The sequence below is a fragment of the Microcaecilia unicolor genome, chromosome 9, assembly GCF_901765095.1.
Source record: "Microcaecilia unicolor chromosome 9, aMicUni1.1, whole genome shotgun sequence".
Lineage (NCBI taxonomy): Eukaryota > Metazoa > Chordata > Amphibia > Gymnophiona > Siphonopidae > Microcaecilia > Microcaecilia unicolor.
The window spans coordinates 208,307,421-208,333,635 of NC_044039.1; the positions used below are offsets into that span (position 1 = coordinate 208,307,421).

The 26,215-nt window shown below is 42.9% G+C and overlaps 1 protein-coding gene across 2 annotated transcripts in view; it reads left to right on the top strand.

Annotated features, from left to right (window-relative positions):
• GPR68 (G protein-coupled receptor 68) overlaps positions 1-22,406 on the top strand; it is a 47,158-nt gene extending 24,752 nt beyond the window's left edge. For both annotated transcript variants that reach the window (XM_030215171.1, XM_030215172.1), the window contains exons 2-3: positions 2,999-4,221; positions 22,158-22,406. In XM_030215171.1, coding sequence (XP_030071031.1) covers positions 3,115-4,200 — 1,086 coding nt within the window. In that variant the 5' untranslated portion in view covers positions 2,999-3,114 and the 3' untranslated portion in view covers positions 4,201-4,221; positions 22,158-22,406. The remainder of the gene's footprint in view (positions 1-2,998; positions 4,222-22,157) is intronic.
• Positions 22,407-26,215: the final 3,809 nt, after the last annotated feature.

Sequence of the window (26,215 nt, forward strand, 5' to 3'; positions counted from 1 at the left end):
AGTAAAGTGACCCTGGCTACTGTGGGGTGGGTCCCTTAATGATCACCCCACCCCTGAAGGGTGGCCTGGCACCAGCGCTTTTTTTGCTAGAAAAAATGCACTGGATATACTTACCTCAGGAATGATAGAGAGCCAAATCTGACTTGAATACAGTGGATATCTTACAAGTGCTTGGATATAGAACAATATCTTAAAAGTGCCTCTGTTGACGGCAGCTGGACAATATAATGAGCAATGCGGCTCATAAAATCTTAGCAGCCGGAATGAGTCAATTAGTCTTTTTGCACAATTATCTACTATGTTTCTGTGTAAACACAGCTCATGTACGTTCATTCCAGAAATTTATGTCTGCTAAGATATATTTTCATGGACTTAATTGAGATCCACTGTGCTAACCAAATTTAATTTAACAGGACTTATCTGTTTTCCTTCAATATCATAATGCAACAGTGAGGCGATTGGCATCAAGAATTAAGACGTATGTGATTGGAGAAACACAAAGAGGCCACATACCCAGAAGAGGGCCATAAGCGTTGGGGGAAAAATTATCCATGGTCTACATATTTATTTTTTATTCTGTACCTAAAGGCAGAATATTGAATAATATATAAATGATACTTATTATCACTGTTCCATGGTTAAGAAACAAAAGCATATTTGTTTTGGGAAGTTTTTTTTAAAGAGTTAATTAATATATGTGGCAGATAAGTGAGTAAGCTTGACATTTATTTGGTGTAGTAAGTTCGTAATTTTTACGTGATTTTATATCGTGTGTTTTTATGATTTATGTACAGTTTTCTTTGTAAACCTTTTAGATCATTTGGATAATGTGGGATATGAGTTTGATAAATAGAAATAAATATAATTCTGCCATGTGGAAGCCACAGTGAGGGCAATTCGATACGTGGTCCTTTTATCAAGCTCAATAGAAAGTGGCCAGCACTGTGATTAGCCTGGGTGTGCCGCATGGTCTGGCTACTTTCTAGCATGGAGAAAAAAATGCTGGAATTGTAATTTGTGTCACTAATGACCGTGTACTAATTTCATAATTGGCGGGTGGTCATTCCCACCTGAGCCCTTGCCGCCATTTTTTTAGATGGTGATAAGAGCTCACGCGCTAATCCTGTGGTGATCGGGCAGCGTGCAGCAATGGCTGTACACTGCCCAATTACCAGAGAGCCTGCCTACTCCATATCCCCCCATGCTAGAAAATAATTTCTATTTTCTAGCATGGGGATTGGCATGTGCTGATCACAGCCAGTGTCGGCCCTACTATTAGGCCACCGGAGGCGAGGGCCTCAGGTGGAACTCTTCCTGGAGCAGCATATCTCCTCAAACCAGCCGTGGTCTGGCATCTCCCCCTTCCTTCTTCAGTCCTGTTCCCCGAGCCTACCTTTGTTTATTAAAAGGCGACAGCAGCAGCAATTCCCATTGGCTGCCCTGCCACTAGCACCAGCCTCTTCTCTCTACTGCAGCCTGCCTCTGATATAACTTCCTGTTTCTTCAGAGGTGGGCTACAGTAGAGAGAAGGTCGATGCTGGCAGCAAGGCAGCCTATGAGAATCACTGCTGCCACCGTCTTTTGGAAAACAAAGGTAGGCTCAGGGAAGGGAGTTGAATAAGGATGAAGGCAGATGCCAGTCCATGACTGGAGGGGTGGGCAGCATCTCAGCCCTTACCTAAGGTGGCAGATTGCCTTGGGCCACCCCTGATCACTGCCTCTGCTTGCCCCGCGGTGGTGCTGTTTTGCTGCACGCTACCACCCTTAAGTAAAAAGGTTCCTAAGCGTGCAGAGTTAGATACCAAAACTCCGGGCACTTTTATAGAATGCTAGCATAAGAAAGCATTTAGGCACCTGCTTTTGCCGTGTAATTGTTCATACCGGAACTGGCGATCGCCTGCAAATAGGTGGGAAAATGTGGGATACAAATGTAACAGCAATAAAATAAGCGGATCCGATCAAACAGATTTGCAGAATGATAGAAAATAAATGGGGGGGGGGGGGGGGGGGGGGGGAGAAAGACCTCAGACAGGTGATGATCAGCCAGATTACTGGAATTCCTCTTGAAAAATCACCATCTATCAATCACTGGTCTTGAAACCTCCTCCCGTGGTGTAAACGAATGTTTTAATAATTTTTTTATAATGAATATACTGAATCCATTGTGTTCAAGAGGAATTCCAGTAATCTGGCTGATCATCACCTGTCTGACATCTTTCTCCCCCCCCCCCCCCAATTTAATTTCTATTGTTCTGCAAATCTGTTTGATCGGATCCGCTTATTTTATTGCTGTTTCACAAAACTTAAAGCGGTGTTTTCCCCTTTTGCGTTTGTTGGATACAAATGTAACAAATAAATAAAATAAATATCTATGGCCAGTGTAAATATGTGCACTTAAATGTTGCACTTTGGCATATAAATGACACAGTCCTATAAGCTGTGCATGGAATTGTGGGAGACGCCCATACCCTCCCCTTGTGCACGCCCCTTGGAATTATGTGCTATGCAAATTTATGTATTTATTTATTTATTTGTAGCATTTGTATCCCACATTTTCCCACCTATTTGCAGGCTCAATGTGGGTTACATTATGCCGTAATGGCAATCGCCATTTCCGGGTCGAGAATTACAGATGATGTTACCTTAAGGTGCATACATGGTAAAATATGATACAATTTGATATTGCAAAGAGGTTCCTGAGTGATAGAGTTAATTATAGCATAAGTTGGATAGTCAGCTATAGAGAGTTCATTTCTGGCATAAGAAATAAAGTGATAGTGCGTGTTGTGTGCAAAGATCATGGAATACTGCTCAGCACTCAACTAGCACTTGCTAGCAAATCTGTAACATTTGTGTGTATCAGCACTAGCATTCTATATAATCTGAGCTCACAAATTGGCACCTAGATTTAAGTGACCTGTTATAGAGTGAGGGGAAGGGGCTCGTGGCAAGGTACCTGCTCTTTATTTCATATCATGCATTCTTTTTAAAATTACAGGCTTTTGAATTTCTGAATGGAGTGCTCCTGCCTCAAGGATGTGAAGGAAAAGACTTAACCTAACCAGGATGAACGTCATAACTTACGTGGATACTTGAGAAGCAAGTACTGCCAAGATGAGGAACTTTACGGAAAAATATCACAGTGCCAATGATACTATTTGTCTTATTGATCACAGCATACATCAGATGTGGTTCCCTGTAGTATATGTCTTTGTGTTTGTGGTGGGCTTTCCAGCTAATTGCCTTTCACTCTACTATGGATATTTACAAATTAAGGTCAAGAATGAACTTGGGATCTATCTCTGCAACTTGACCGTGGCGGACCTGCTCTATATCTTCTCTTTGCCTTTCTGGCTCCAGTACGTTCTGCAGCATGACAACTGGACCTACAACGAGCTGATGTGCAAGATATGTGGTGTTCTGCTCTACGAGAACATCTACATCAGCATAGAGTTCCTCTGCTGCATCTCCATTGACCGTTACCTCGCCGTGGTCCATCCTTTCCGGTTTCACAAGTTGAGGACAATGAAGGCCGCCGTCATTATAAGTGCTGCTATCTGGACCAAGGAGTTCCTGACCAGCTTGCTTTTCTTCAAACACGGCGAGTTCACGAAAGACCCTGAGAGTCACGTGGTGTGTTTTGAGCACTATCCCATCAAATCTTGGGAGCACACCATCAATTACTACCGATTCTTCGCAGGTTTCCTTTTGCCCATCTTCCTTCTGCTTTTCTCCTACTGCTGCATTCTAAGGGTGGTCAGAAAGAGTCACGGCACTCAACTGAAGAAAAAGCTTCAGATCAAACAGCTTGTGTTAAGCACCGTTATCATTTTTTTGGTTTGCTTTGGGCCATACCACGTTCTAGTGGTGGTGCGTAGCTTGTTTGAGAAGACCTGCGCTTTTGCTGCAAAGATTTTTAATGTGTACCATTTTTCCCTTTCACTAACCAGTTTTAACTGCATTGCTGACCCCGCGCTCTACTGCTTTGCAAGTGAGAGCACCTACAAGGACTTCATAAAACTGAAAAACTGTTGTTTAAGATTTTCAAGGTGCTCAAAAATTGAGACTCAGGAATCTGTTGAAATGAATACTCCTGAAATCTTGAGGAGCAGCGGTGCATTGGCCGAGAAGGAAACTGATGAGCTCAACAAGCATCAACTCCCTCATTCTGTAATCTTGCATGAACAATTTTACACTTAACGTGCAAAATCGCTCAGACAGGTAATAGAATGCCTTTGTGTAACTTAATTGACAAATAGGCACCTAACAACCAATTACTGGTGAAAATTTCAGTGTCGTTAATTGGCACTAGTTATGCGCATAACTGCACATAGAGCCAGATTCTATATATGGCGCCTAAATAATCCGCACAGTAAAGATTTCCGCCTAAGCATATTCTATAAGCGACACCTAGATTTAGGCACAATATATAAAACTAGTAAAAAAAGGCCCGTTTCCGAAACCAATGAAACGGGTGCAAGCATGTGGCTTTTTTTGTGTGTGTGTGAATGTGTCACAGAGTTATTTTGTGTGTGTGTGTGAGGGTGTGAGGGTGCGGTGTGTGTGCAGGTTGTTGATGTGTGTCTTGTTTTGTTTTGTTTTGTTTTTTGCTTGGGGGTTGGGGGATGTGCTGTGCTGTCCTTGGTCGCTGTTTGCTGCTGGCTGGGTTGCGGGTAATCCTTCCAGCTGGGCCGCAGCTTGTCCTGTTCGCCCACATCCCAGATGGTGACAGGCACGTTGTTTTCTGGCTCCTCTGACTCCATGTCAAGCGATCCCAAATATAGTCTGTGCTATAGGCCCTCTGGCACTCTTCAGTACTGGCATTAGGCATTTAAAAATTTCTCCCCCCCCCCCCCCCCCCCCGGTCTATTTTTGCACATACCCACAGCAGGAATATTCTTCTCTCGTTCCAGCGGTGGTTCTGTGCTCTCCGTGCTGCACAGATAATGAGCCATTCTGCTGAGGAATGCTCCTCCCTTATTGTCACGTAGTTTCCTCTGATTGGTCCGTCTTACGTTGCCTAGTGTTGCCTGGGAACGGTGTTGTGATGGTCCTTTGTGTTTCAGAATGTTGAGGGTGTTTTTTCTGATTGGTCCGTCATGCGAGGGCGGGGCAGAGAGACATGGTCAGTGTTCTGGCTTCACCACCATGAATCCATGAACCCTTCAGTGAGTGACTGAGTGACTTCAGAACGTTGTCTTCAGAATGTTGAGGGTGAGTTTTATTATAGTAGATATGCTTAGGCGGAAATCCTAGCATCTAAAACTACGCGTGTCCATTCAGGCCAGCGAAAACATGGCCTAAATCACTGTGTTTAGATTTACACGCACTGGGCCATGTTCTATAACTGCACATGTAAATTATTTATTTATTTATTAGGCTTTATTCACTGCCTTTTTGAAGGAGTTCACTCAAGGCGGAATACAGTAAGAATAGATCAAACAAGAGCAATAGGTAATTACAGCAGTAAAAATATTCAAATAACAATTCAAGTATGGCATAGTATACTACTTACAATTTCAACACAATACGAAACAGTTGAAGAGCCAAGCTTTCACCGCCTTCCTGAAGTAGAGTTAGTCTTGTATTAAGCAGAGCCTTTGAGACAGTGCATTCCAGAGTGTAGGGGCTACTCCGGAGAAGGCTCGCTTGCAGGTATCACATTGTGTAATGTCTTTTGGAGAGGGTGTAGTTAATGATAGTCCTTGAGAGGACCTTAATGTCCTTGGCAGTGTGTAGAGGATCATCCTATTCTTCAGGTACTCAGGGCCATTTCCTTTGAGGGCCTTGAAAGTCAGACATACAGTTTTAAACTTAGAAATGTCCATTTCCCCACCCATAGCCATGCCCCTGCGCATTAGAATTTAGGCGCAGTTCATTACAGAATACATTTAGTGAGTTGTGCACATAAATTCTAATTATTGCCAATTAGTGCGTCATTATTGCTTGTTAAGTGCTGTTATCAATGCTGACGAGCTTCTTAATTCAATTAAGTGACGCACATTGCTATAGAATACACCTAGATTTTAACGCGGATCTCTAGACGCGCTATATAGAATCCAGGGCAGTCTGCATTCTATAACTTCAAAGGGGAGTGGATGTGGGAGGGGCACGGCTGGGTCAGAGGCGTGGCCAGCACTTATGCGCTAAGGTTACAGAATAGTGTTTACATAAATTGTGCAACTGTAACATTTAGTCATGAACATGTATCACAGCCATCGACATGGTGTAAGTGGCTACTTCTTAATGTCGACTCATGCTAGTATTCTAGAAAGGCAATTGCGAGTGTAATTGCTGATACAGCAGTGGCGTAGCTACATGGGGCCAGGGGGGCCTGGGCCCCCGTAGATTTGGCCCTGGACCCCCCTGCCACCAACCCGCCTGACCTCCCCTCCCGCTGCCAACCCGCCATCGCCTGCCTTTGCTGGCGAGGGACCCCAACCCCCACCAGTCGAGGTCCTCTTCTTTTTGCAAAAGGCTTCCTTCTGTTTCTGACATCCTGCATGTTGTACGTGCAGGACGTCAGAAACAGAAGGAAGCCTTTTGCGAGAAGAAGAGGACCTCAGCTGGCGGGGGTTGGGGTCCCCCGCCAACAAAGGTAGGTGACGGTGGGTTGGCGGCAGGAGGGGGGAGGTCAAGAGGGTTGGCAGCAGGGGGGGCAAAGTCGGCAATGGCGGGGAGGGGGTTGGCGGTGCCAGGGGGGGCTAAAATGCGCCCCCTCACCTCGGGCTTTGGACCCCCCTCCCGCCGAAGTCTGGCTATGCTCCTGTACAGAATTCACACTTGGCATGCAGCATCCCAGCACCTCACTTTAAGAGACTTGTAGAAAATTACCCTCAAGGGTCAGATTCTATATATAGTGCCTGAAAAATCCGTGTGGAACAAATTTACGACTAAGTGTATTGTATAAGTGGCACTGAGATTTAGGTGCGGTATATAGAATACACTTCGTTGATATTCCAGCGCCTACAGCTACGAGCATCCATTTACATCAAGGAAAATGTGGCTTACTATTGAGATTATAAAGAAGGAGACAAGCAAAGCTCATATCAAAAGACTGCACTTGGTTTCCACTTTCTCCCTCTGAAAATGTCTTTCCTCCACTTCATCCTCCTAGCGGTTCCTCAGATCCAGTCGTCAAGGTCCACAACCCAGCCTGGTTTCCAGGATTTCCACAATCAATTTGTATGAGATCTATTTGCATCCCCCCTTTCAATCCTACTTTCCCAAAGAGCAAGAAAGCTGCTGCACCTCTGAAACTTTAAAAATAGGAATATGTTTAATAGTGAAGCCACTTTTCAAATAGTTTTTCATCCTAAGACAGTGATTCCTAAACCTGACCTTAGAGGCACCCTGGCCAATCAGGTTTTCAGGATATCCACAATGAATATGCATGAGAGATACTTGCATTCACTGCCTACACTGCATGCAGCTCTTTCATGCATATTCATTGTGGATATCCTGAAAACCTGCCTGGCTGGGGTGCCTCCAGGACCTGGTTTGGGAACCATAGGCCAAGGTGGTAGACTTCAGTACAGACCCTTACCCAGGTCCTGCTCATACCGTCCCTGGGATGCAAGTGACAAGGAAAAGACAAACCGTTCTGTAAGAAGTGTCTGCTGAAGATGCTTTTTGAATCTGGAAAAAAATTCAAATGTTTGTTTCATCAAAATACTAAAATATGAGTATTAGTGCTATTCTGTCACCATGGGACTGATGCAGAAAGGTACTGCAGGCAGAAGCGTGAGGTTAATGAGTGGTCGACATGAAATGCAGAAAGGGTTTCAGCACTGTAAACTTACACACTAGACACTAGTAAGCAGAATATTAAAATGGATGGTAAGGAGGCTATAAGCTGATCCGCAGCAATTCAAGAATGGTTTTAAAGCTGTGTACTGATGTCTGCCACATGGGAAATGTACCATTGGCTGAAGTGAGGTAAAAGGAGACCCTCCCCCCCTGACCTGAACCCTATGTCTCCGTCATATATCTTTCTGCATCGGCTCCACATACCTGGTAGTCTACTAGCCCTCTCCTTCCCCCCCACCCCAACTTAAAATTTAAAATGCCCTGTTGTCCTGTGGCACCCCTACCCTCTAACATGACCCCCACCCCTGATTTAAAAATAGAAATTCTGTATTATCTAATACCCCCAGATCCCCTCCCCAGGCTGTGCCTTAGAGAGACAGGAACGATGCCCACTTGCTCCTGATTCTGGCACCGCCATCTTGGAAAATGGTGGTGCCTAACCCTGTTCAGTGTATTCTGGGATGCACCCAGAGTGGTCAGTTGTCAAATAAGGACATTTGTCCCTTTTTGGTAACCGCTGTCCAGACTACCAAATAAAAGGTTAAATTTCCTTATTTGGCAAACTGACCCCACTCAGGCAGGAGGTTAGGTTAGAGGGTAGGGGTGCCACTACACACCAGGGAATTGTGATTTTTTTTTTTTGGGGGGGGGGGGAGGATACAGATCCTCAATTTTAAAAAATGTCCCCCTTTGTGTTATTTCCTGACCCAATTACTGCTCTTACATTGAAAGGAATGGAACTTTTTTTTTTTTTCAATGAAAGGAGATTACTGCCATAGTTTGAATATGGCAATAATTTGCATGCTCATTGCTTACTGAATCCTGGTGGTAATTTTTTGTGGGAAACTCATATTAGCAGCTGTGAGACTTTCTGCATTGACCCCCCAAGAACAAAGTGAGCTTGAAAGCTCCTCATAAGGAGTGGAGAGGCCCAATTTTCATGGCTACATCAGTTGGAAAGATGTTGCCCTAAACTTTGAAAATCTATTTACTGATGGCATTTGCCGAAAGGGACTCTCTAACTAATCCACCACTATTGATCAGTCAGTAAAAAGAATGTTAAAAGTCTGACGATGGAGTGAATTCTAATAGCCCGAGGCACCATCTACACTTATGAAAAAAGCAGATCCATGTATGTAAATCATATTAGATGGCAACATGCACTGATTTAGAAGGAGTGTGTATACATGCATTGCTGAATTTTATGACAGTTCACATATATAGCAGCACTTTACCTGTTGGGATTTACAGGTGCTCTGTGTTACGCATAACCCTCAGCTAACTTCTTGTTTGGACCTGGGATTTGGAGGTGTTCTTAAGTAAGGAATTGTATTCACTTCTGTTGTTCAAAACCAGCTTTGTCTGCAAATCCTTTGAACTTCAGAGGGCGGCTCCTGGCAGACTTGCAGGTTCACAGAATCTGCCACTAATACGTATACGTTGAAAAATTGTATCCTATGTATATATGTAATGCTATTTATATGTATAAACTCCTTAGCGATTCAGCTTTTTTAAAAATCTTCCTTTATAAAACGGGCTTTTCTGTTGGCCATGGTACCAAACCTATGTTTCTGTGGGCAGTTCTTTATGTAGTTTATTAAAGGCTCAGTGCTTGCTGAGTCTTTTGTAAAATACTAGCGTAGTTTTAAACCATCTGCTTTGGTCATCCATGTTCTTCCTTTATAAAACGGGCTTTTCTGTTGGCCATGGTACCAAACCTATGTTTCTGTGGGCAGTTCTTTATGTAGTTTATTAAAGGCTCAGTGCTTGCTGAGTCTTTTGTAAAATACTAGCATAGCTTTAAACCATCTGCTTTGGTCATCCATGTTCTTCCTTTATAAAATGGGCTTTTCTCTTGGCCATGGTACCAAACCTATGTTTCTGTGGGCAGTTCTTTATGTAGTTTATTAAAGGCTCAGTGCTTGCTGAGTCTTTTGTAAAATACTAGCGTAGTTTTAAACCATCTGCTTTGGTCATCCATGTTCTTCCTTTATAAAATGGGCTTTTCTGTTGGCCATGGTACCAAACCTATGTTTCTGTGGGCAGTTCTTTATGTAGTTTATTAAAGGCTCAGTGCTTGCTGAGTCTTTTGTAAAATACTAGCATAGCTTTAAACCATCTGCTTTGGTCATCCATGTTCTTCCTTTATAAAATGGGCTTTTCTCTTGGCCATGGTACCAAACCTATGTTTCTGTGGGCAGTTCTTTATGTAGTTTATTAAAGGCTCAGTGCTTGCTGAGTCTTTTGTAAAATACTAGCGTAGTTTTAAACCATCTGCTTTGGTCATCCATGTTCTTCCTTTATAAAACGGGCTTTTCTGTTGGCCATGGTACCAAACCTATGTTTCTGTGGGCAGTTCTTTATGTAGTTTATTAAAGGCTCAGTGCTTGCTGAGTCTTTTGTAAAATACTAGCGTAGTTTTAAACCATCTGCTTTGGTCATCCATGTTCTTCCTTTATAAAACGGGCTTTTCTGTTGGCCATGGTACCAAACCTATGTTTCTGTGGGCAGTTCTTTATGTAGTTTATTAAAGGCTCAGTGCTTGCTGAGTCTTTTGTAAAATACTAGCATAGCTTTAAACCATCTGCTTTGGTCATCCATGTTCTTCCTTTATAAAATGGGCTTTTCTCTTGGCCATGGTACCAAACCTATGTTTCTGTGGGCAGTTCTTTATGTAGTTTATTAAAGGCTCAGTGCTTGCTGAGTCTTTTGTAAAATACTAGCGTAGTTTTAAACCATCTGCTTTGGTCATCCATGTTCTTCCTTTATAAAATGGGCTTTTCTGTTGGCCATGGTACCAAACCTATGTTTCTGTGGGCAGTTCTTTATGTAGTTTATTAAAGGCTCAGTGCTTGCCGAGTCTTTTGTAAAATACTAGCATAGCTTTAAACCATCTGCTTTGGTCATCCATGTTCTTCCTTTATAAAATGGGCTTTTCTCTTGGCCATGGTACCAAACCTATGTTTCTGTGGGCAGTTCTTTATGTAGTTTATTAAAGGCTCAGTGCTTGCTGAGTCTTTTGTAAAATACTAGCGTAGTTTTAAACCATCTGCTTTGGTCATCCATGTTCTTCCTTTATAAAACGGGCTTTTCTGTTGGCCATGGTACCAAACCTATGTTTCTGTGGGCAGTTCTTTATGTAGTTTATTAAAGGCTCAGTGCTTGCTGAGTCTTTCGTAAAATACTAGCATAGTTTTAAACCATCTGCTTTGGTCATCCATGTTCTTCCTTTATAAAACGGGCTTTTCTGTTGGCCATGGTACCAAACCTATGTTTCTGTGGGCAGTTCTTTATGTAGTTTATTAAAGGCTCAGTGCTTGCTGAGTCTTTCGTAAAATACTAGCATAGTTTTAAACCATCTGCTTTGGTCATCCATGTTCTTCCTTTATAAAACGGGCTTTTCTGTTGGCCATGGTACCAAACCTATGTTTCTGTGGGCAGTTCTTTATGTAGTTTATTAAAGGCTCAGTGCTTGCTGAGTCTTTTGTAAAATACTAGCGTAGTTTTAAACCATCTGCTTTGGTCATCCATGTTCTTCCTTTATAAAACGGGCTTTTCTGTTGGCCATGGTACCAAACCTATGTTTCTGTGGGCAGTTCTTTATGTAGTTTATTAAAGGCTCAGTGCTTGCTGAGTCTTTGTAAAATACTAGCATAGCTTTAAACCATCTGCTTTGGTCATCCATGTTCTTCCTTTATAAAATGGGCTTTTCTCTTGGCCATGGTACCAAACCTATGTTTCTGTGGGCAGTTCTTTATGTAGTTTATTAAAGGCTCAGTGCTTGCTGAGTCTTTTGTAAAATACTAGCGTAGTTTTAAACCATCTGCTTTGGTCATCCATGTTCTTCCTTTATAAAATGGGCTTTTCTCTTGGCCATGGTACCAAACCTATGTTTCTGTGGGCAGTTCTTTATGTAGTTTATTAAAGGCTCAGTGCTTGCTGAGTCTTTTGTAAAATACTAGCGTAGTTTTAAACCATCTGCTTTGGTCATCCATGTTCTTCCTTTATAAAACGGGCTTTTCTGTTGGCCATGGTACCAAACCTATGTTTCTGTGGGCAGTTCTTTATGTAGTTTATTAAAGGCTCAGTGCTTGCTGAGTCTTTCGTAAAATACTAGCATAGCTTTAAACCATCTGCTTTGGTCATCCATGTTCTTCCTTTATAAAACGGGCTTTTCTGTTGGCCATGGTACCAAACCTTTGTTTCTGTGGGCAGTTCTTTATGTAGTTTATTAAAGGCTCAGTGCTTGCTGAGTCTTTCGTAAAATACTAGCATAGCTTTAAAACCATCTGCTTTGGTCATCCATGTTCTTCCTTTATAAAACGGGCTTTTCTGTTGGCCATGGTACCAAACCTTTGTTTCTGTGAGCAGTTCTTTATGTAGTTTATTAAAGGCTCAGTGCTTGCTGAGTCTTTCGTAAAATACTAGCATAGCTTTAAACCATCTGCTTTGGTCATCCATGTTCTTCCTTTATAAAACGGGCTTTTCTGTTGGCCATGGTACCAAACCTATGTTTCTGTGGGCAGTTCTTTATGTAGTTTATTAAAGGCTCAGTGCTTGCTGAGTCTTTCGTAAAATACTAGCATAGCTTTAAACCATCTGCTTTGGTCATCCATGTTCTTCCTTTATAAAACGGGCTTTTCTGTTGGCCATGGTACCAAACCTTTGTTTCTGTGGGCAGTTCTTTATGTAGTTTATTAAAGGCTCAGTGCTTGCTGAGTCTTTCGTAAAATACTAGCATAGCTTTAAACCATCTGCTTTGGTCATCCATGTTCTTCCTTTATAAAACGAGCTTTTCTGTTGGCCATGGTACCAAACCTATGTTTTTGTGGGCAGTTCTTTATGTAGTTTATTAAAGGCTCAGTGCTTGCTGAGTCTTTCGTAAAATACTAGCATAGCTTTAAACCATCTGCTTTGGTCATCCATGTTCTTCCTTTATAAAACGGGCTTTTCTGTTGGTCATGGTACCAAACCTATGTTTCTGTGGGCAGTTCTTTATGTAGTTTATTAAAGGCTCAGTGCTTGCTGAGTCTTTTGTAAAATACTAGCGTAGTTTTAAACCATCTGCTTTGGTCATCCATGTTTTTATCTACACAACCTATACAAATTTATCCACTCTAACATGCTGTATAGTTTGTAATAATCAGATGTTATATTGGTAAATGAAGTTTTATCTTTTGAATGTTTGTTGCAAATCCTATTCTTAATCATTGTTACTCTGTGTTCAACATTGTGATATAACATTGCTAATATTATGGGCAATGTTCTCTATTCTTTTTTTTTATTATTTATCTTATTTTGTACCTTATCTATTTTTGTATTTCTGCACTTGTGATTTGAAAATAAATACATTAGAAAGAAACCAGTGTGACTGAATTGTTTCTAGAAGAAGCATCCTTTTAGGTTTTCATTTTCTGGGCTGTTGAAAGTCTAGTGCCTACCCTGTTTTCCCTTCAGTACACGCTCATCTTTTTTTTTTTTTTTTTTTTTAATTTGTACCTCACACTTTCCCACTCATGGCAGGCTCAATGTGGCTTAGGTACTTATTTGTACCCGAGGCAATGGAGGGTTAAGTGACTTTGCCCAGAGTCACAAGGAGCTGCCTGTGCCTGCAGTGGGAATCAAACCCAGTTCCTCAGGACCAAAGTCCACCACCCTAACCACTAGGCCACTCCTCCACTGTTGCTACTATTGGAGATTCTACATGGAATGTTGCTATTCCACTAGCAACATTCCATGTAGAAGTCGGCCCTTGCAGATCACCAATGTGGCCGCGCAGGCTTCTGCTTCTCAGAAGCCTGCGCAGCCTTCTACATGGAATGTTGCTAGTGGAATAGCAACATTCCATGTAGAATCTCCAATAGTAGCAACATTCCATGTAGAATCTTCAATAGTATCTATTTTATTTTTGTTACATTTGTACCCTGCGCTTTCCCACTCATGTCAGGCTCAATGCGGCTTACATGGGGCAATGGAGGGTTAAGTGACTTGCCCAGAGTCACAAGGAGCTGCCTGTGCCTGAAATGGGAATCAAACTCAGTTCTTCAGGACCAAAGTCCACCACCCTAACCACTAGGCCACTCCTCCAGGATTAGATTAGAATTCACAGCAGTTAGTCACAGTGGTGTCTATTCTGGAGAATTGCATAAGGACAGAAAATTCACCCATCCCCACTAGAATCTCCTCCATCCCCGCCTGTCCCTTGGACTACTACTAAAGTAACCCGACTTAACAGTAGCCCATGTTGATAAATTCTTCTCTTAGTGCTTTATGGGGCCTTCAAGGCTGTCAACCATATCCATTCATTTTTTAGTGCTAATTATAATTGCTAAGGTAGTTTAGACACAACAGGAAAAGATAGGCTGACCTGGCACTACACTTCTGCAGGAACCCCGCAGGACCTGCTTCTATCCCTGCAGGAACCCCATGGACCTGGAGGGGATCCCTGCAGGATTCCCGCTAGCCCTGTTCCCTTGCAGCTCTCTAGTCTGTTCAAAGCGATTTAACCATTAAAGCTGTAGCTGGCTATTTTGTGGGTGGTCCAGGGGCAGAGTCAGCACTTAACTGCATAGGTTAACTGGACAAATTGGACCGCATAAAACTCAGTCCTGTCTTCTAACTTACATTGAATATCTGGGCGTAACACCAGCCGTTGCAAAAAAAAACCAAAAACAACACGCTGATCGCCGCCATCTGAATATTTACGCTAGAGTGGGGGTACTCAACTCCATCCTCAGGATACATCTAATCAGTCTGATTTTTACGATATCCCCAATGAACAGGTATAAACTAGGTTCGCATATAATGAAGGTGGTGCATGCAAATCTAGCTCATGCCTATTCATAGGTGTGTCCCAAGGACTAGATTGAGAATCCCTGCCCTAGAGCAGGGGGTTCTCAGCCCAGCCCTCAGGACACACCTAGCCAGTCAGGATTTTAGGATACCCACAATGAATATGCATGAACTTGATTTGCATACACTGCCTTTATTATATGTAAATCTCTTTCATGCATATTCATTGTGGATATCCTGAAAACTTGATTGGCAAAGGGGTACTCCAGGACTGGACTTTGGAAACACTGGCCTAAGGAAAAGGGGTGGCCACTGCTCCCACCTGTCTAAATAACCCTGTTCAGTTCCTCCCTGCAGCCATTCTACATACCAGACTCATAAGTACATAAGTATTGCCATACTGGGACAGACCAAAGGTCTATCAAGTCCAGCATCCTGTTTCCAACAGTGGCCACTCCAGGTCACAAATACTTGGCAAGATCCCAAAAAAGTACAAAACATTTTATACTGCTTATCCCAGAAATACTGGATTTGCCCTAAGTCCATTAATAATGGTCTATGGACTTTTCCTTTAGGAAGTCATCCAAACCTTTTTTAAACTCCGCTAAGCTAACCGCCTTTACCACATTCTCTGGCAATGAATTCCAGAGTTTAATTACATGTTGAGTGAAGAAAACCTTTCTCCGATTTGTTTTAAATTTACTACATTGTAGCTTCATCGCATGCCCCCTAGTCCTAGTATTTTTGGAAAGCGTGAACAGACGCTTCACATCTACCCGTTCAACTCCACTCATTATTTTATAGACCTCTATCATATCTCCCCTCAGTCGCCTTTTCTCCAAGCTGAAGAGCCCTAGCCGCTTTAGCCTTTCCTCATATGGAAGTCATCCCATCCCCTTTATCATTTTTGTCGCCCTTCTCTGCACCTTTTCTAATTCCACTATATCTTTATTGACAACTGACAGACTTGGCGCGACGTCCTGCTCTGGGGCCTTCCCTTTGCCGCGCTGATTCAACTTCCTGTTTATACAGGGCGGAATGCATGCGGCAGAGGGAAAGTCCCAGAGCAGGTTGTTGGCGCCTCGTCTGTGAGTTGATCAGGCAGCGCCGGTAGCAAACTGCAAGTGCTGCCGTGGGGGTGGGAGACTGTGAAGTGCGGGAGGAGGCAGCACCGATAGCGTTGAATACAAGCGCTGCAGTGGGGATGGGAGAGAGTGAGGAAGACAGTGGTCTCTGCTGGCTCTGCAAGGGGAGGGGGCTGAAGGGCAGGGAGAGGTTCTGGATGTGTGTTGGGGGGTGAGGAAGACAATGGGGTGCTGGCCCTGCAAGGGGAGTGGGCTGAAGGGAAGGGTGCTGAACTTGTGGGGGGGGGGGGGGGTGCTGGCCCTGCAAGGGGAGTGGGCTGAAGGGAAGGGTGCTGGACTTGTGTGTGTGTGGGGGGGGGGTGCTGGCCCTGCAAAGGGAGTGGGCTGAAGGGAAGGGAGAGGTGCTAGACTTGTGAGGGGCAGGGGGTTGGAGAGAACGGAAAGGAGAGAGGTACTGGACTTGCAGGGGGAGGTTGGAGGGAAGGGGAGAGGTGCTGGACTTGCAGGGGGAGGTTGGAGGGAAGGGGAGAGGTGCTGGATTTGCAGGGGGTGTTGGAGTGAAAGGGAGAGGAGCTGGATATGCAGAGAGTTGAAATGAAGGAGAGAGGTGCTGGACATGTAGGGGGGGCTGGAAGAGAGGTGCTGGATATACAGGGGATGACTGAAGGGAAAGGAGAGAGATGTGGACCTGCAAGGAGGGCTGGAGCAAAGAGAGAAAGGTGCTAGACCTATGGGAGGGGTTAGAGGAAGGGAGAGAGATGCTGGACAAGGGGATAAAGGAAGAGGGAGTCAAATGCTCAACCCACAGTGGGAGAAAGAGCCAGATGCATATGAGGAAGGAAAGAGAGAGAGGAAGAGAAGCTGGTTGGGGTGGGATCAGAGAGGAGAGGGACACATTGGTGTGGAGGAGGGAGAAAGGGGACATAGGGAGGTGTACAGATACAGAAGAGAGATGATGAGCATTAGGTGGGAGCATGGGGAAAGGCACACAAATATGAGATACTGTATGGGGATGGCAATGGCATATGGGCACAGAGGGGCAATGCCTGATGGGGGGGGGGGAGGGGGATATGGAATACAATGCTGGACACTGGAGCGGGGGGTATATGGACACAGAAAGGGGGGAGAGATACCAGACAAGGGGGAGAAAAGGAACACAGAAGGGATATGCTGGGCATGGGGTGCATAGGTGCACAGAGGAATGATGATGGATGAGGGGATATGAACACAGGGGAGATACTGGACAAGGAAATATAGGAAAATAGAGATGGGAGATGGATGATGGACATGGATAAAGAAGAAATGTCAAATGGACAGGAGACCCTGGCAAGTGAGTTAAGAGAAGACAGAAGGAAGCAGAAATCAGACACTGGGCCCATTATGATTTGAAAAATAAAAAGACCAGACAACAAAAAGGTACAGAAAATTATTTTATTTTTAATGTTGTGAATATAATATGTTGGATTTGGAATGTACATCTTGCCAGAGTTGATTTTAAACATAGCTGGGGTCCAGGACAGAAATCTAGGAAAGGACCCCAAAGTCCATTACCAGGCTATGCCTTCAGCTTCCAGCAGGTGGGCTTTCTCTGGCCAGGGAACCAGGCACAATTGCCCTAGTTGCAACCCCTAACACCATCCCTGGCACGTGCTGTCTTTATATTTTGCACAGGAGCAAATGCCTTTCTTTCATGTTTCTTTGGTGTTGTACTACATGCAAGGTCTGGTTTCTTGAGGTTTCTGTTTAATTTATATTTCTAGAGTTTGTGGTCACTTATTCTGTATTTGACATTTGTGTTCTCTGTGTGTGACTGAGATATTCTGTTAACATGAAGTTTCAATGTAGCATTCTGTAGTAAGTTGGCTTGTTCAGCTTTCCTGATATTTGTATTTTAGGGCCCCACTCTAATATTTAAGGCACTTCCTTTTCATAGGTAGGATCCTTGTTTTTGGAAGTTAGTGTTGGCATTGTAGATTTACTGTGGGTTCTGAGTGACTTTTGTTTTATAGATTTAAAAAAAATAATTTATAATATGTCTGTTATTGAGATTACACTAGAAACCAAGATTTCTTTGTATGATGAGTTTTATGTGGAAATGTCCTTGCTGTGCTCTGTATCCATTGTTGGTGGAGGGCCAGGAGGTTCTCTGGATGCAGAATGTGTTTGGCTTCAATACCATATGTGTGTTGGAGGACCATGGCTCAATGGGGATGACGTGCACTCTTTTGTACTGCCCTTAGCTCTCAATTGGCCCGCAGCTACTGAAGCCTGCACTGCTACCCTCATTGAAGTTATGGGGAGCATGGTAGGGACAGAGCATGGGTGCATCAGGTTGCTGTTTTTTCTCTTTCAAAGAAGTTGTAGTGCCCACCCACCCAACCTGTTGGCCCACCCAAAAATTGCCTTCTGGCTACGCCACTGGGAAGAAGTAACTAACTTCTTAGTCTCACTCCCTCACACACACAAGGAGCGACATGGGCTGCATATATTGCAGCAAGACATGTTTATCCACTCCTACCATAGCTGAGATCATGTTTAAGCATCTCTCTGACCTCATGTGCACCTTTCTTTAAATTAGTCACCTTACTTTCTAACTCTTCCTACTCTCTTACCTATCTATATGTTCCATCTTTGCTTACACCCTTCAATGTCAATTAAAATGTTCTATTATGTATTGTGTTGACATTGTAAGTAGTATGCTATGCCATACTTTGTATTGTTGTTTGAATATTTTTACTGCTGTAATTGCCTATTGCTCATGTTTGATTTATTCTTACTGTACACCGCCTTGAGTGAATTCCTTCAAAAAGCCGGTAAATAAATCCTAATAAATAAATAAAATAAACTTCCTTGGCTTTCTACTATTTTCCAGGAACAAACAAACCAAGTCACTTTGGGATTTCAGATAAAGAAGGCATGATGGAAGAACATTATCCTCCATCAATTGTGTTCTGTTAAAGATATAGGCATTACACTTTATCAAAGCTTCCAAGCAATGACACATTTGCAAGTAGACTAATAACTCCTGAGATGGGGCATATTCCTGAATCAGTTTCTGAAAAGGCATTATTGCTGACGAGCCTCTGACCACAACTGAGACACAAGTTATACTTTTTTGTTCCCACAATTTAAAATCTTTATTCTGTATGCCTAGTTGAAAATCCAGGTTTTCAGAAACAAAAAAAATAAGAAAAACAAAAAACTAGAGACTCTTTTCTCCCTTTCTTTTCCATGTTTTATTTTGTTTGATTTCTATTGACTCCCTTTCACATACATTCCAACCTCATCTTTCAGACCCCAGTCCATGTATTTAAGCAGCCCCATCCCCTTCTTTTGCTCCTCCCCTCAGGTCATCTAATCAACCCAAATTCCTCCCCCCCCTCCACACACTGACCAAGTTGCAGGACAGGAGTGTAGCAGCATGTTGGGCTGTGTTCTCCTTTGCCACTCACAGCTCAACTCTTGCACTGAACTGTACTACTGCAGTGGACACTACAGGACAGCTGCCACCTCTCTGATCTTGCAAGTTCCCCATTCTAAAGAGATAGGAGTGTGGTAGCCGTGTTAGTCCACTCTTAAGGTTATCAATAGAAATCAAACAAAATAAAACATGGAAAAGAAAATAAGATGATACCTTTTTTATTGGACATAACTTAATACATTTCTTGATTAGCTTTCGAAGGTTGCCCTTCTTCGTCAGATCGGAAATAAGCAAATGTGCTAGCTGACAGTGTATATAAGTGAAAACCTTCAAGCATTACTATGACAGTCTGACAGGGTGGGAGGATGGGGGTGGGTCGGAGGTATGCATGGGGACATCAAAGCATATCATTGATATTCTAACAGGATGGGTGTGGATAGGTGAGGGGTGGGGTGATCAACAGAGACATACAGCTTTATGGTTTATAATGGGCTAGGAACCCCAGGTCCTTGTTAAGTCCTTTCTGTTGGGTGTTAAAATATTCAATCATTCTGACTTCAAAGGTCTTACGTTCTTGTATGGTTTTAAAGTTACCTTTCAGTATTCTCACTGTGAAATCACTGGTACAGTATCCTGGTTCTGTAAAGTGCTGTCCCACTGGGGTGGGGGCCCTACTGGCTGTATTGTTCATATGATGTCTATGTAAATTGAATCTTGTCTTAAGCATCTGGCCTGTTTCTCCAATATAGCATCCTTCGTTACATTTTTTACACTGAATGATATATACCACATTGGAAGATGAGCAAGTGAAAGATCCCTTTATGTTGAATATCTTTCCTTTGTGGGTAACTGTGGGGTCCTGTGAAATATTTTGGCATAGTTTGCAACTGGATAAATTACAGGGACGTGTGCCCTTCTGTTCCTTTTCAGTCTGTGATGGAAGTTTACTTCTGATTAGCTTGTGTTTTAAGTTGGGTGGTTGTCGGAAGGCCAGTACTGGTGGGGATGGGAATATCTCTTTCAGTAATTCATCCTCCTGGAGTATAGGTTGTAGATCTCTTATGATTTTCCTCAGTTTTTCCAGCTCTGGATTGTATGTCACTACAAGGGGAATTCTGTCTGTGGATTTTTTCTCCTTGTACTGTAGCAGATTCTCCCTGGGTGTTTTGAGGGAGGAGGCAATATTCTTGGAGATTATTTTGGGGTTGTAGCCTTTCTGTTTGAAGGATGCACTCAGGCTTTTAAGGTGTCTGTCTCTGTCCCCTGGGTCAGAGCAGATACGGTGGTATCTTGTGGCTTGGCTGTAAATGATGGATCTTTTTGTATGTGAAGGATGGAAGCTGGAGTTGTGGAGGTAGCTGCATCTGTCTGTGGGTTTCTTGTATATAGATGTTTGTATACAGCCATCACTGATTGAGACCGTGATGTCCAAGAAATTGACTTTTTCTGGGGAGTAGTCAATTTTGAATCTGATTGTAGGATGGTATGTATTGAAGGCAGAATAAAATTGTTTCAGAGTTTCTTCACCCTCCGTCCAAATCATAAAAATGTCATCGATGTACCGGTAGTATTTTAGAGGTTTGGTCTGGTGTGTATTCAGAAATGTCTCTTCCAGCTCAGCCATAAAAAGGTTGGCATATTGGGGTGCTGTCCTGGTGCCCATCGCAGTGCCCATTATTTGCAGATAGATATCATTGTTAAAGCGGAAGTAGTTGCGAGTTAAAATGAATTTGATTAATTTTGTAATAGTATCTGGTGAGTATTGATGGTCCAGTGTGGATTTTTTTAGGAGTCTTCCACATGCAGCTATGCCATCCGCATGTGGAATGTTGCTGTAAAAGGGATATTTCAATTGCTCATCTTCCAATGTGGTATATATCATTCAGTGTAAAAAATGTAACGAAGGATGCTATATTGGAGAAACAGGCCAGATGCTTAAGACAAGATTCAATTTACATAGACATCACATGAACAATACAGCCAGTAGGGCCCCCACCACGGTGGGACAGCACTTCACAGAACCAGGACACTGTACCAGTGATTTCACAGTGAGAATACTGAAAGGTAACTTTAAAACCATACAAGAACGTAAGACCTTTGAAGTCAGAATGATTGAATATTTTAACACCCAACAGAAAGGACTTAACAAGGACCTGGGGTTCCTAGCCCATTATAAACCATAAAGCTGTATGTCTCTGTTGATCACCCCACCCCTCACCTATCCTGTTAGAATATCAATGATATGCTTTGATGTCCCCATGCATACCATCCTCCCACCCTGTCAGACTGTCATAGTAATGCTTGAATGTTTTCACTTATATACACTGTCAGTTAGCACATTTGCTTATTTCTGATCTGACGAAGAAGGGCAACCTTCGAAAGCTAATCAAGAAATGTATTAAGTTATGTCCAATAAAAAAGGTATCATCTTATTTTCTTTTCCATGTTTTATTTTGTTTGATTTCTATTGATAACCTACAGAGACAAGCAAATTCTGCAGGAAACGGTGGCTTATGTAGCTCTCTCTGCAGCCACAGAATCACGAAGACCAAGATAAATACTTCCAGCAGCATCGGAAGTTCATCTGAGTAAATGTTTTAATATCATTTTGACTTGGGTGTGTCCAATAGGGACACCAGGTGCAGAAGGAGGAACCAAACATTCTAGCCTGCACAATGGAGGGGTGTTCCAATAAATCTAATCTTGTATCAGAGGGGTCAGGCACAATCTTAGCATTCTGATTCTTCTGAAGCAGTAGGGTACCTGGGTCCCTCAAATACTCTTTGTATAATGTTTACCATCAGGCACAGAAGAAGCACTTGGGAACGGTTCATAAAATCACAGAATTCTGACCACAGTTGCCCTTGTAATGTGCATCTGACAATCTGTTAGGCTTTTAACAATCCCAGGGATGCGTTTGCAATCCCGGGTCGATGAGAAGCTGAAAAACAGGGAATGCTTGTCTGCACCTAGCTAATGAGACTATTGATAAACCAGAGGTGCCAGACTGTTCTGTCTTCACAACTAATTGCCTCTGCCTCTTCCCCCAGAACATTTTAATGAACATCCTGGAGCAGGAGGAGAGAGCAGCCGGGGTGAGAGCTGTACATCCTGGTCAACAGAAGAAGAGAGTTTTGTGAAGTAGATCATGAGCTCAATTGGAAAAAGGTTTTTTTTTCCAGTACATCTGTTTTCTTTCGACCATTGCTATGATGTGGAAGACCATTTTGGACAGCATTTCACAGAACCAGGACACTGTACCAGTGATTTCACAGTGAGAATACTGAAAGGTAACTTTAAAACCATACAAGAACGTAAGACCTTTGAAGTCAGAATGATTGAATATTTTATCACCCAACAGAAAGGACTTAACAAGGATCTGGGGTTCCTAGCCCATTATAAACCATAAAGCTGTATGTCTCTGTTGATCACCCTCCCCTCACCTATCCACACCCATCCTGTTAGAATATCAATGATATGCTTTAATGTCCCCATGCATACCTCCTACCCACCCTGTCAGACTGTCATAGTAATGCTTGAATGTTTTCACTTATATACACTGTCAGCTACCACATTTGCTTATTTCCGATCTGAGGAAGAAGGGCAACCTTCGAAAGCTAATCAAGAAATGTATTAAGTTATGTCCAATAAAAAAGGTATCATCTTATTTTCTTTTCCATGTTTTATTTTGTTTGATTTCTATAGATTCTACATGGAATGTTGCTATTCCACTAGCAACATTCCATGTAGAAGTCGGCCCTTGCAGATCACCAATGTGGCCGCGCAGGCTTCTGCTTCTGTGAGTCTGACGTCCTGCACGTACGTGCAGGACGTCAGACTCACAGAAACAGAAGCCTGCGCAGCCTTCTACATGGAATGTTGCTAGTGGAATAGCAACATTCCATGTAGAATCTCCAATAGTAGCAACATTCCATGTAGAATCTCCAATGGTATCTATTTTACTGTCATAGTAATGCTTGAATGTTTTCACTTATATACACTGTCAGCTAGCACATTTGCTTATTTCCGATCTGAGGAAGAAGGGCAACCTTCGAAAGCTAATCAAGAAATGTATTAAGTTATGTCCAATAAAAAAGGTATCATCTTATTTTCTTTTCCATGTTTTATTTTGTTTGATTTCTATTGATAACCTGGAAAGAATGTTCAAATGGGAAAACAGACATCTGAGTCGAGATGTTTGACGTTCCCCTATAATTTCAGAACAGGATCTGCATGGTGAAATGAACATCTATGTTCTACTACGTGCAGCAGGAATGTCCATTTTAGAAACAAACCCGTCCAAAATATGGATGGGGAAAGAGCAGGCAGAGTCCATTTCAAAGTACATGAACATCTATGTTGTGCAGCAACAACAGTCATATTGCTGTCACCGGGCCCCCCCCCCATTATGTCTGACCCCCCTCTTAACCCCATGCTTCCCAACCCCCACCCCAATGCCATCTTGGATCATAGTGTCTATGCCTTCTTGCAGTGTATGAAGGCAGAGGTGCCATCTTGGATCCTGGTGGGCAGTAATGGAGAGGGACCACTGTCACCTGGGACAATATAACTGGACATCTATATCCCATGTAGGTGCATAGGAGCCAACTTTTCAAAATTATTGGGGGTGCTAAGCCCAATGGAAATAACCGCTCCCTGGACACATACAAGGAATTTTTTCAATATTGAGGGTGCTCAAGCACCCACAGAGTCGGCTCCAATGTGTAGGTGTGTGTATGGGGGAAAGGTTTGCGGATTGGTGAGGGTAGAGCCGGGGGGAGGGGTGCTGTAGTTCTCTTGTCCGGGGCAGGATTTTGTTTAGGAGGGACTGTAAGGCATGGGGGTGGGGGAGGAGTGAAATCAGAACTGTTGGTGGGGTGGGAAATGGGGCTTTGGACCTGCCAGGGGAGGGACGGACATGGATCAGGGAGGGCACCACCATAGACTAGAGTTTTTGGGGCTCTCCATGACCTGTGCAGTACATACAGGGCACATGCTGGGAACACTCTCTGCATGCACCACACAGGCTTTGCACTTTCTGTGTGTTATGTTTGGCGGTGTACACAGGGTAAGTGCAAAGAGCTAATGACCCTTCCAACAAGGATCCCTCAGATGTTCCAGGTAGCAGATCTAACTCCCAATACTAACCTTTAGGGACACGGATGTTCGTTCTCCTTCTGCAATGGGGAATGAACATCCATATTTTCGGCTTGCCCAATTTCCATGAAAAAGGACAGGAGACAGCCTACTTGAGAATAGAAGCAAACAACACAACAGCAGCAGTGATCCAGGGAAAAAAAGAGTGAACAAGAGTTCATCCAAAGAAGATTTTATTGGAAACAAGACACAAACCTGGCCAAGTTTCAGACAAACCTTCATCAGGTCACACATGTTTCCAAACCAAATCAATGAGACTTAAAGCAGGTGCTTCAATTCACGCGTGAACAGTTCTTCAGTGCAAATGCCAAGAAACAACTGAAGTGCTGTGGCCCTTTGCTTCAGTGAATAGTACTTTGTGAGCTTTGTAGTGCATTTATTGCTTGTTGAGGAACTGGACTGCTGATGAAGGAACACTAGCCAAAACACGAACCATGTTGAGTCCATCTCCAAGCAAGTATTTTTATTGTACCTGCTGGATCTTTTGAATTCAAGCAAGCACTGCTGAATGTGTTTAATATAGGATTTGTGCTTTTATCCTGGTTCACTGCACTGGTCATTCCCATGGAATTCGTTGCCAGAGAATGTGGTAAAGGCGGTTAGCTTAACGGAGTTTTAAAAAGATTTGGATGGCTTCCTAAAGGAAAAGTCCATAGACCATTATTAAATGGACGAGGAAAATCCACTATTTCTGGGATAAGCAGCATAAAATGTTTTGTACTTTTTTGGGATCTTGCCAGGTATTTGTGACCTGGTTTGGCCACTGTTGGAAACAAGATGCTGGGCTTGATGGACCTTTGCTCTTTCCCAGTATGGCAATACTTATGTACACTTTGTTTGCCTTGGTTTCTGTGGGAGTGTTTGGTTTTCCCTTTCTTCTGGACTCCTCATGTGCTGCACCTGCTTGCTTAAAAACTGGAGGCTTGCCACTTCAGCGTCTTTCAGCTCGACCTAAGTGGCAAAGGGTCTCTCATGGTAAAGGCTGCCTGACCAGGCAGATCTCGGTTGTCCAATTACCTAGCACAGCTCCTACACGATCTGTTTTAATTGGGAAGCAAATTGTCACACATTTTGGCTGCGAGATGATATTCTCCTATATTCTGATTATTCAAGTCTGCATGCATGGTTCATATCCAGTTGGAGGTGGTTTTATGTGCAATTGCTCTGTTGTTTTTTTTTTTAAATTGTTTTACTTATGCTTAAGGGGATATACTTGGTTTCTCCGTTTATGTTGAAATTTGGAGCTGTGCATGAGTCGCTCCTCCTTATAGAGATGTGCCTGAATTGTGGCATGCGGTACTATCATAAAGCTGTTGGGGGGTGGGAGGGGGGTATTTGGGAAAGTTCAAAGGGAGTCTTTTAGAGAAAGGGGTAGGGCTAAAAGGGATATCAATGTGCCCTGCTTATGGCAGATGTTTACACCTTATCATCTTCTATGGGGGATGTAAAATTTATTTATTTGACTGTAAAAAGCCTAAATACATCTTTTAAGCGCCAACTGTTTAGAGAAGAACAGCAGTTGCAGGCCAGTCTCATCTTTATCCAGGAAACTCATTTACTTCCTAGACATGAATGAGTATTTTTTCATAAAAAATACCTGGGGGTGGATTTAGCTTCTAATAAGCTTCATAACAAACCTAAAGGCGTGGGCATTTTGTTTCCCGAGATCAAAGAAGCAGCTGGCAGACAAGGAGGGGTGGTATTTATTGATAGCAGTATAAATCATTGGTGAGGCCCCCCTAGAGTATTGTGTTCAGTTTTGGAGGCCGTATCTTGCTAAGAATGTAAAAAGAATTGAAGCGGTGCAAAGAAAAGCTACAAGAATGGTATGGGATTTGCGTTACAAGACATATGAGGAGAGACTTGCTGACCTGAACATGTATACTCTAGAGGAAAGGAGAAACAGGGGTGATATGATACAGACGTTCAAATATTTGAAAGGTATTAATCC